The following is a 12,175-nucleotide window of genomic DNA, read 5'->3' as shown; positions in this document are numbered from 1 at the left end:
GGATGATAAAATGAGATGGTGAACGTGAGCTAGCCTAAGGCTACTCGAAACGATGATCGACATTGCCCATCGTGATTTGAACTCATCATAATCTATATATAGAAAAATTATATTGTTTTGAAATTTTAAACCATTGTTTTAGCTATCTGTAGAAGAGACGGCTATTAAGTTGCCTAAAAATCAACATAACAAACTAGTTTGATTCATATTCTAGAAAACTCTAAGTTATGTGAAAATTTTACATATACATTTGATGACGTGTTGAACAAGATGTATGGTGTCAATCATGAATTTGATGAGCCCATTAGTCTAGCTCACAATAAGATTTGAGCTCAAATATATATATATATAGAGAGAGAGAGAGAGAGAAATATGGGTATGCTTGGTATCAAGCACAAATTTTGTGCTTGGTAGTGAGGAAGCATAACCAAGGTTTTAAATGTCGGTTATCGGGGATTTATCGGACGGTTAAAATCCTTATCTGATAGCGAAAATCGGGGATAAGTAGTATTTATCGGAGTAATATACTAGCAAATAATAAACAAACATAAGCTTGAAAAAAATATAATGTTAGTCAAAATGGAATAATAAACAAGCAAATAATAAGATAACATCAAGAATGAAAAACCATCTACGCATCTACATAATTATTAAATAATAAACAAGCAAATAATAAGATAACATCAAGAATGAAAAACCATCTACGCATCTACATAATTATTATTTAATCACGAGATTCATAAACTAACTTACTAAGTTGATATTTAGTAGTTATGAGCCATTATCAATATCCATAAACAAACATAAACTAATCACCAATCAATCGCGTTCCAAAAGCAACAAATAGTTCATAATTTGTAAACATTCAAAGAACAAATCCAAAAGAAAGTAAAAACTCCCAAATCCTACTTATCGGCCGATAAAGCCGATATTTAGAGCCTACTTATCAGCCGATAAGTGCCTTTATCGTTGATAAACCTCAAAAAACGATAACCGATTAAAAATCCTACTTATCCTAACGGAAAGCTCCCAAATCTGATAACTCGACGATAATATCGGATTATCGGCCGATATTTAAAACCATGAACATAACCCACTCCACTCATTCAAATAGGGGACCACATTCACATGGGTTGAGAAGTGCATGGGGATATGCAACCATTTGAATGAGTGGAGTGGATTATGTAACAAAAAGTTACAAATTTGAAAGACCTTCTCAATTAAGAGTAGTCCTCCTCTCCAAAAGGAGTTACAAAAATTTTCACCACTTTAAATATTTCTTCTCTTTGTTGGATGATGAAGATGGAGATGAAGAATTATTTAGAGGTTTGCATTTCTTTTCTTTTTCTCTTTTATTTTTTATTGCTTATTAGTTTAGATTTATTTCTATGCTTGTAGTTAGATTTTATTTTCTTGTTAAATAGCCAAGAGGCTAGAACCTTCTTGCCTTAGATTTATTTCATGCTTATAGAGTAGATTTATTTTCTTGTATTTAATTCTTGTAAATTTTTTTTATAATTTAGATTTTGCAATTTATTTTGTAGTTAGATTTTAATTTCTTGCACTATTCACCTTGAGGCTAGAACCCTCTCGGGTTTAGTTTTCCTTTTTGTTCCCTCTAGGGAATCACCCTTTTCTAAGAAGTGGGTTCAATTTTAGATTACCCATATCTATAATTGAATCCACCATCTTTAATTTCTTGCATTTTCTTTTATTCTTGAATTTTGTTCTTCATTCTTGATTTTTTTTTATTTGTTTCTTGATTTTATTCATTTTTCCTTCTCACCTTATTGATCATACTCATTCTTTTTTTTAATTCCACTCTCACTTACACTTTGCACCTATTCACACACCATTTTTACTCTCTCAATCTCTTCACAATCATATTCACTCATCAATCTTATTTGTCACGCACACAACATAAGAACCGATTTTATATTTTCTCCTACAAAACACCTTCCTCGTGGGATCGATATCTTAAATACTACAACTTGACACGGTTGTGCACTTGCAACCTTTTTGGTACATAATTATACCGCATCAAGTTTGTAAAATGAGATCTCAAAGATTTGTATTGATTGATTGTTTATTACAAATAGAAATCGCTTTTACACAGAAACAGAGAGAATTGATTCAATCTCTCTTTGTTTAACATGGGTTCTTTAGGGCGATAAGATACTTTTCTTGATGCTCGTGTTGAGTTTGCTTCCCTTTGACAATTCGAATAAGATTGCAAACGAACAAATTTCAGCGCATGGTAGAAGTTTGATTAGAAGAGCTTGATCACCCGAGCTTGAATACCAAAGCCGAATGCACAAGAATGCAAGAGTTCGGTTCTTTTGAATCTCCCTCAAAAGTTCCGTAGCCAAAAAGTCAAGACTTTGTTTAACATGGGTTCTTTAGGGCGATAAGATACTTTTCTTGATGCTCGTGTTGAGTTTGCTTCCCTTTGACAATTCGAATAAGATTGCAAACGAACAAATTTCAGCGCATGGTAGAAGTTTGATTAGAAGAGCTTGATCACCCGAGCTTGAATACCAAAGCCGAATGCACAAGAATGCAAGAGTACGGTTCTTTTGAATCTCCCTCAAAAGTTCCACAGCCAAAAAGTTAAAAGCTCCCCTTTTCTTGTAGCCATCAGTGGCTTTTTATAGCTGAGAAAGATCATAACTACCCCCTTAGAATGTGGGAAGTGGGGGTAACCACTCCCACAATTCAAGTGGTTTTTAACCGCTCAGGGGAGCTTGCGGGCGAGGTTGGTGAGCCTAGCGAGCTTGCAGGCGAGGTTGGCAAGCCTGGCGAGCTTGCAGGTGAACTTGAACTTCATAAATTAAGCATTCAGGTGAGCTTAACTCCTGTAGGCGAGCTTGACTCGGGCGGGCGAGCGAAACATTCAGGCGAGCTTGCAGGCAAGCTAGGCGAACAAGTGAGGTTGATAAGCGAACCCCTTAAACATTCAGGCGAGCTTAAACCCTGTTGGCGAACTAAGCATTCAGGCGAGTTTAGCTAACTTGCGATCTGGCGAACTAAGCATTTAGACGAGCTTAGTTCTTTCTAGGCGAAGTCCAATGCTTAGGCAAACTTCGCTTCGCCTGCGAAGTCAAGCATTCAAGCGAGCTTAACTTAGCTTATTTGATGCAGGCGACTAAGCCATATGAGCTTTGTTCTTGCGAGCTTGGATGCTCAGGCAAAGTCCAACGTCCAGGAATATAACTTGCTGCGAAAAACGAATCATAACTTTCAAACCATAAGTCGGAATTAGACGAATTATATATAAAAATTGACTATCTCGACGAGACGGGGCCGACCAAACCTACCGAAGTTCGGTTTGTCGCCGTCTGTTTCGCTAAATTCCCTCCGGTTTGAGAAATATCAGTGTTCTTTATCCGTTTTTTACTATTTTTGATAATATTCTTGCAGGCGAACTTCTGAATTTCTCTGTTAGGGATAAAGACAATTTTATTTGCCTACAAAACCCCCTTCAAAGTTTTCAGACCTGAATCAGGTTGCATGGGGTCTGGAATACTTTGAATAAAAAATAATCATCGTTCATTGGTTTAGGCAAAGTAGGGCACCTTACTGGCGAACTCGATCACTTTGGTTAAGTTGAGCTCTTCAGACGTAGCTAATGGTCACCATCTAGGATTTTTAGCAAACCTTCAGTTATTAACGGACTTAACATGTCTTTACCAACTGCCGCTTGAGTTGAACTAACCATGTTTTTGCCCTCGGCATGGTAAGTTATTGAAGAGTTTCTCTTAGGCTCAATGCTAAGATTTCTCCTCTGTCCTTAGCCATTCGAGGCATTGGATTAAATATTTAAACATGATTACAACGGTTAAGTCGTAATCGAGTTTGGTTGTGTCGTTGAGTGTAATAGCTCAACTTGATGTTTTGAAAGCGAGACTCATCGCATGGTAGCCTGTTGGGATGTGTGACTTGTCGCATGGTAGGTCACTAATTGAAAACAAAGGAAAAGATAGGGGCTCATCGCTTAGTAAGCCACTATCAACGAACAACGTAATTTATAGGAATAATAGTGTAGAAATGATCAAGTCGTTCAGTGACATGGGAGTATAACGACTGTGATCTGGATAGAGGCATATCGCATGGTAGGCCAATATTAATGAACAATGTCGTTTGCAGGAATGACGGTGTGGAAATAATCAAGTCGTTCAGTGATATGAGAGTATAACGACTATGACCAGAATAGCGACACATCGCATGGTATACCACTATCTTCGATCGCTCTAAGGATGTAGAACGTTCAGAAAAGATCAGAGAGTGAATCATCGCATGACAGATCACTATCCGATCGAGTGACAAGTAGGGACTCATCACATGATAGGTCACTACTTAACGGAGTTGACTATCAGAGGTAATCGTTAACTTAATAGTTTTGTGAAGGCCCGCCATCCTATTAAAGATGATTAGTGAGAGATTAAACTATCAGAGATAATCATTAACATGATAGATTGCGTGGACCCGCCATCCTGTTGAAGAGGATTGGCGGAAAAATTTAGAGAAAATCGGCTATCAAAGGTGATTGTTAACATGATAGCTTTATGAACCCGTCATCCTATTGAAAATGATTGGTGAAAAAAATTGAAAAAAATTGACTATCAGAGGTGATTGTTAACATGATAGCTTTGTGAACTTGTCATCCTATTAAAAAAATTGACGGGAGAATTTGAAGGAAATCCACTATTAAAGATGATTGTTAACATGATAGCTTTGTGGACCCATCATCCTATTAAAAATGATTGGTGAGAGAATTTAGAGGAAAATAACTATCAGAGGTAATCATTAACTTGACGGTTTTAGTGAGGGGCTAGATGCTCATCTCTGACTTTGGACTCACCTTGGAGCTGATTGACGACGAGCTTCGAGTTGTCATGACTCCATCAGAAAGAAGAATCGAGATAGTACATGGTTTTGCGAAAAAACCTAGACTACCCTCACTCCAGCGATAATTAGGATTGAAGGGTAAAGATGCCTGCATCCAATAAAGCTTGTATCTTATCTTTCAGGATGTAGCATTTAGAGGTGGGATGACAAACCATCCTGTGGTACGCACAGTAGTTGGGATCATCCATTCTCGACATCTCCTCAGATCGCATTGATTCTGAAAGCTTAATCTTCTTCACCTTGATCAATGATTTAAGGAGTGCGACGACTTGCTCATCTTTGAAGTCGTACTTCTGCTGGAAACGGCTATCTGAAGATTTGCCCTTCTGCTTCGACGAAGATTTAGGGGAGGAAGTAGCCGTTGCCGCCAAAATATACTTCCTCTTTGATTGTTTCTGAGAGGTGTGGTCGCTCTAGTTACCCGCTCTTTGATATTCACATGGCTCCTCGGCATCTTAGCCTTATGAGCATGTTTTCTACCTGTTCACATTGACGAACAAGTTCTTTCCAAGTTTGGGTCTCTACCACTCCAATTTTGGATAAAATATTTTTAGAGATTTGATAGGAAGTAGCCGTTGCCGCCAAAATATACTTCCTCTTTGATTGTTTCTGAGAGGTGTGGTCGCTCTAGTTACCCGCTCTTTGATATTCACATGGCTCCTCGGCATCTTAGCCTTATGAGCATGTTTTCTACCTGTTCACATTGACGAACAAGTTCTTTCCAAGTTTGGGTTGCCCTTCTGCTTCGACGAAGATTTTGGGGAAGAAGTAGCCGTTGCCGCCAAAATATACTTCCTCTTTGATTGTTTCTGAGAGGTGTGGTCGCTCTAGTTACCCGCTCTTTGATATTCACATGGCTCCTCGGCATCTTAGCCTTATGAGCATGTTTTCTACCTGTTCACATTGACGAACAAGTTCTTTCCAAGTTTGGGTCTCTACCACTCCAATTTTGGATAAAATATTTTTAGAGATTTGATCACGATAATGCAGCGATCGATTTCTAAATTTCTTGACAAAATTACTGACAGACTCTGTCTTCTTCTGCTTTTCAGATAGCAGGATGGTCATAAATACTTCCGTGTCATCGTCGAAGAATCTGGTCATGAAGAGTCTTTCCATGTCAGCCCAAGATTTGATATAACTTGGTTCTAGCTTGCGGAACCATTCAACAGCGACTCTTTTGAGGATGCCAATGAACAGTCGAGTCATAATGGGATCATTCCTCACTATGTATTCAGTTTGCGCTTGAAAATAGTAAACATGTTGGGTAGATGAACCATTATCATCGAACTACAGGAGGTCGAGTAGCTTAAACTTCAGAGGATAGGGGAAGTAGTCCTATTCGGCAGGGTATGACCTGACGACCCCCAGCTCATTCATATTTTTCTGGAGTTTCAAGGCGTCGAGTTGGCTTTGGAACTTGTCAAGCCTCTTATCTCGGGGGTTGCTGCCAGAATGTGATGTCTCTTCTGAAGATTCAGATGACGAATCAAAGGACGACTCGTGATTTTCTTCTCCTTCTGTTGTTTGAGGAGAAGTAGGTTCCCGCTCTTTGCTCTTGGTTGAGGACTTCGGGGGTGCCCGCGATGTCCTCTTTTTCTTCTTCTTGTCGAGAAGCTTTTCTAGCATCTCCTTCATGGCCTTGATTGTGCCTTGCTGCATGGTAATTGCAGTTTGGTGCTCTTTCAGCTTTCTGGCTATATCCACAGAGATTTCAGCCATGTGCACCTTGACATGCTCGCCTTGAATTGAGCTTGAGGTCTGAGACGTTGCTACTGCCGAGCAATCATCATCCTCATCATCAGAAACAGAGGATAACCGTCTGTAATCAAGTGGTTGATAACCCCTTTTTGGTCCGGGTGTGCTGGTAGACACATTCACGCTCGATGGGGAGACTTTTCAATCCTGGCGAAAATTCAGCGTCGAAAGAGTCTAAATTCTTCGCATTGGACTTCCCTATTACGTTGACAGTTGCAGTTGGGAGATCCAAGTCATCAAGAGCTTGTTTCTCCACGCGGCTGCGTCTTTGGCGAGGATGTCTTGACATCGCACCGCACCGACATCCAACGAGCATTGCTGTGATTAGCTTCTCACAGTGACATCGAAGTGTGCATTTGCGCGTCAGGTGTTCTCTGAGATCCACAACGGGTCAATGCGTACAACCCCTAGCTTCAGAGGGACCAAGTACTCAATTCTAGTGACCTTGCCTATGCAGGCGAAGTTGCTTATGCTGGCGAACTTGCTTGCTCTGGCGAAGTTCACCTGTTCGGGCGAACTTCGTTGTTTGGCGAACTTTGTCTGTTCTGGCAAACTTCATTGTCAAGTGAAGTTCGTCTATTTAGCGAGCTTGAGTCTGCAGGCGAGGTTAAGCCTGTTGTTCTTTCGACGAGGTTCGCCTGTTTGGCGAACTTGTTTGGTCTGGTGAAGTTCGGCCATCTGGCGAACTTGGGCCTGTTAACGAAGTTGTCTGGGCTGGCGAACTTGACGAAATTCAGCACCATGTTCTTTCTGCAAAGTTCGTTTGTCTGGCGAACTTGCATGCATTCAGCTTGCTTATGTTGGCAAAGTTCGCTTGTTATGCAAACTTGGATTGCTTTACTCTTTTGGCGAAGCTCAGCTTGCAGTCGAGGTTAGGCCGTCAGATGAGCCTGGTGAAGTTCGCCAACTGATTTAAGTTCGCCTGAATGGTGAAGTTCGCCTAAATGGTGGACTTCGTCAGCAATGCGAAGTTCGCCTGAACTACGCAGTTCGTCAGATCTGAGAACTTGACGCCACGGTTAGCCAGAACTGGGAATTTCGCGCTTGTTCTTGGTTCCAGCATGTTTTTCAAGCCCGAATGATAATTCAAGCCATCGAAGGAGATCAGGGCTCATGCATGATGGCGAGCGCGGGCTTGTCGTCGCCTTTGCTTGGCTCTCTTTGAGAGAGGAGCATTCATGTCGACGGTGAATGCGTGTTCTGCGCCGACAGGGACATGAGCATTCTTGGCCTTTCGGCTTGCATCAACTGCTTTAGGGGGATTGGAACCCCTAATATTTGCTCGGGTAGAGCTCTCAGGCATACTAACCTTAACTTGCTAAGGTTGAGTCACACACAAGACTTTGCGACATTTACGTGACGTTTTGCCACTAGCAGAAGTCAAAGATAGGTACTCTTCATACTTAGCTTCATCGAACTCAATGATGAGGGACTCAACGATAGTCCTTACAACAACCTCGTCGAATTGTGTCACCACTATCTCATTAGAAAAAATGATTTCTCCCACTGTGGTTACCATCTTCTGTAAGATGTAAAATGAGATATCAAATATTTGTATTGATTGATTGTTTATTACAAATCGAAATCGCTTTTACACAGAAGCAGAGAGAATTGATTCGATCTCTTTGTTTAACGTGGGTTCTTTAAAGCGATAGGATGCCTCCCTTGATGCTCGTGTTGAGTTTGCTTCCATTTGACGATTCGAACAAGATTGCAAATGTTTCAGCGCGTGGTAGAAGTTTGATTAGAAGAGCTTGATCACCCGAGCTTGAATAACAAAGCCGAATGCACAAGAATGCAAGAGTTCGGTTCTTTTGAATCTCCCTCAAAAGTTCCGCAGCCAAAAAGTCAAGAGCTCCCCTTTTCTTGTAGCCATCAGTGGCTTTTTATAGCTGAGAAAGATCATAACTACCCCAATTAGAACGTGGGAAGTGGGCATAACCACTCTCACAATTCAAGTAAGTGGCTTTTAACTGCTCAGGCGAGTTTGGCGAGTCTGGCGAGCTTGCAGGCGAGTTTGGCAAGCTTGCAGGCGAACTTCATAAGTTAAGCATTCATGCGGGCTTAACTCCTGTAGGCGAGCTTGACTCGTGCGAGCGAGCGAAGCATTCAGGCGAGCTTGTAGGCAAGCTAGGCGAACATACGAGGTTGACAGACGAACCCCTTAAGCGTTTAGGCGAGCTTAAACTCTGTTGGCGAACTAAGTATTCAGGCGAGCTTAGCTAACTTGCGATCAGGCGAACTAAGCATTCATGCGAGCTTAGTTCTTTCTAAGCAAAGTCCAATGCTTAGACGAACTTCGCTTCGCCTGCGAAGTCAAGCCTTAAGGCGAGCTTGACTTAGCCTATTTGATTCAGGCGACTAAGTCATATGAGCTTTGTTCTTGCGAGCTTGGATGCTCAGGCGAAGTCTAGCATCCAGGAACATAATTTACTGCGAAAAACGGGTCATAACTTTCAAACCGTAAGTCGGAATTAGACGAATTATATATAAAAATTGACTATCCCGACGAGACGGGGCCGACCAAACCCACTAAAGTTCGGTTTGCCACCGTCCGTTTTGCCAAATTCCCTCCGGTTTGAGAGATATCAGCGTTTTTTATCCGTTTTTTACTATTTTTGGTAATGTTCTTGTAGACGAACTTCTGAATTTCTCTGTTAGGGATAAAGACAATTTTATTTGCCTACAATATAGTGTTTGTTATTATAGACGTATGTGTAATGTATACTCTCATCCTATTAAAAAAATTTATGTCGAATATTTTAGGACATTCTAAGACATGGTACCCATGTCCCACGTCCAAGTACTATTATGGCAAGTTAACAAGCATATTGGCAACTACTGAATAGCTAGTAGAAATAGATAATTTTCTATGGGCTTATCAAAGATGTCATGCAGCATATACACCTATATGTTTGTTTGAATTACACTCTCTTCTATCTCAAGCCTTCCCCCTTCGCTACTGGATAAGTTCAATTTACACTCTATTCGAACAAATATGCATACCGTTTGCTAATGTGTATAAGTGGACTTACACATAGACACATGCACATACATATACAAATGTGAATAAATGGACGTACACAAGCACATGCAGCATGCATTCCATCTGCATCTATATATGAATCTGTCAAGTTACAACTGCAATATACAAACAAGAATAACCGTAGTCCTATGTTGTAAATAGCGGTGATATTGCAATGCAAATAGCGGTAGCGGAACCTACTGCTACGATTTCATTGATAGCGGTGAACAATAGCACTCGTGAGCGCTTTTTGCTAGCCAAAGCACTCAAAAGCGTGAAATAGCGGGAAATAGAGGCAAATAACAGTAAATATTGCTCATTCATCTATGCTTGAAGACTTCATTTTTATGTCAAGTTTCAATAGTTAATACAATTATGTTGTTACTAATCAATATTTTTCTTTTGTTGAGAATTTTTCTATTAGTTACTTGAAGTTGAAAGAATGAGACAAATTACGGTTTTTTTTATAAACATGTACGCTTTTTCATTTTGTACAGTATTTTTGTTAATATTAGATCATTGTTACATGGCTATTTCATGCTTAGGATCTCTATAAATAATCAAATATGCATTTGTAGACTTTTTAGTTTTTTTTAATTTTTCTTATTTTTTCGAATATTTATATATATTTAAATTGGACACTATTTGACTTTACGTTTTTTGCCGCTATTTTGCTGCTATAGCCCCAAATAGTTTTAGCGGTGCTTGCTACTAGTAACCTTGATCGTAGTTGTTTCCCCTTTTAGTGCTCCTCAGTTGGAAAAATGTCATTTATACATATCTGTACTAACAGGATGCGGGACCATGGCTTTGCCCCCAGGCAGCCTTTTTTCTATATACATGTCTAATTGCAGACAATAATTCAAATTAAGAAAAGATTATCCATGTTTCGAGAAATGAACAGAGTAAAATGCTTGAAAGTTGACGGGCAGGTGTATCTTATTCGTACATGTACAGTCACAAAAGTTCTTCCACATGCACAGAGTCAACGAGATAAGTAACTCCCTCAAAGAGTGAGAAGAACAATTTATGATCTTTTACAATATGTGTCAATCTAAAGGCATCACCGACTACCTTAGAAGCATAGCTCAACTTCATTGTCTGCTAAAGACCAAATAGACCTTTCCTTTAATTGGGCTATTTAAGTACATGCATAAGTAATCAACAAGACCAACTAAAACTAAATCCAACAATTTACCCTGCAGCTTCAGTTTTCTTTAACCTTCTCAAATTGACCGCCTAATTTTATTTCAACCAGAAACTGATAGGCATTACATACACCTCGTCCCATGATGTAACTCATATTTCCATTAATGAGGCTAAAGAAAGAATCAGTATAATAAACTCACATTGAAGACTCATACTCCAAATATGTAACATATACAAGAAAGTTACTTAAAAATCGAGCATTCATCCACTATCGACGATAACCTGGAGTTATTTTTCAACTCCAACAAAGTTCTTATGTGAATCAACGACTGAGCAAGACACATAACATAACACAAGTTTGAAAATTTCAATGAAAAACATTAAATTTTTGCAACTAGGAAACGGTCAGAGATAATTGTTGAATACATATTGATAAAACCAAGACTCATATTTCCACAAATAGAACTAAAGAAAGATGCACTGTCTGAAAAAAAATTCATATCAAATTCAGTTTAATTATCCTAAACTCGCACAAAAATCTCATACAAATCAAGGAACGAGGAAGAATGCACACGATCACTCAACAAAAATAAAACTTTGATTCCGCTACTACCACAATTGGAGCTAAAGAAGCATGTTTACTCGTAATAAACTCAAATCCTTCAACTCCGCGAAACTTTTGTCGAAATCAACAGCCAATCAAGACTAATAAGTGCTACAATTGGAACAAAAAAATACGAAATTAGAGATCTAGGGTTTAGAATTTTGGGGTGCAGACTTTGAGAAGTACCGTAATCGTTGCGCGCTCGCTTAGAGAGCTGGGGAGACAGGTCGAGCGGATTCCGGCGACCCCAATAACCGGCGTCGGCCATGGCGGTAGAGCTTGGAGCAATCCGAGAGCAGATCGAAGGACGAACGATCAAGGCGAGAGAGCGCCTTAAACCCTAGCTCGCTCGTGGTTCGTGCTCCCAAGTGTCGATACAGAGGAAGTGTTCTTGGCGGTCTCCCTCCTTATCTGCGAGTCTTGCACAGGGGAGATGTATGTATAGATTCATAGAAGAGTGCGTTAGGGGCTGTTTGGAAAAGGTTTTTTTTAGGGGGAAAGGGCTGGAAAGCTTGTCAAAACCCTGTCAAAAGTATAACTTTTGGCAGGCTTTCTATCCAAATCGCCTCTAAAAGAGACGATTTGGGTGGAAAGCCTGTCAAAAACTGCACTTTTGGCAGGCTTTCCCCCTACCCAAATCGCAAACAAACAGCCTAGTTCCTTTGGGGGGTTTTCAAGTAATTATACTAAAGGGAAAATTGTGTCAATGTCTCAATAATCGGAAGCCATTA

General features: G+C 39.9%; 1 protein-coding gene across 1 annotated transcript in view; it reads right to left on the bottom strand.

Moving 5' to 3' along the window:
- The window catches only part of LOC109836822 (RNA-binding protein 1-like), a 16,677-nt gene extending 4,799 nt beyond the window's left edge, over window positions 1-11,878 (bottom strand). The window contains exon 1 of the mRNA XM_020404838.1: window positions 11,631-11,878. Within this exon, the coding sequence (XP_020260427.1) occupies window positions 11,631-11,712 (82 nt within the window). The 5' untranslated portion in view covers window positions 11,713-11,878. The remainder of the gene's footprint in view (window positions 1-11,630) is intronic.

Source organism: Asparagus officinalis, chromosome 4 (assembly GCF_001876935.1).
Source record: "Asparagus officinalis chromosome 4, Aspof.V1, whole genome shotgun sequence".
Classification (NCBI taxonomy): domain Eukaryota; kingdom Viridiplantae; phylum Streptophyta; class Magnoliopsida; order Asparagales; family Asparagaceae; genus Asparagus; species Asparagus officinalis.
Note: the sequence above shows the minus strand (reverse complement) of the source record. Positions and strands in the feature narration are given on the sequence as shown.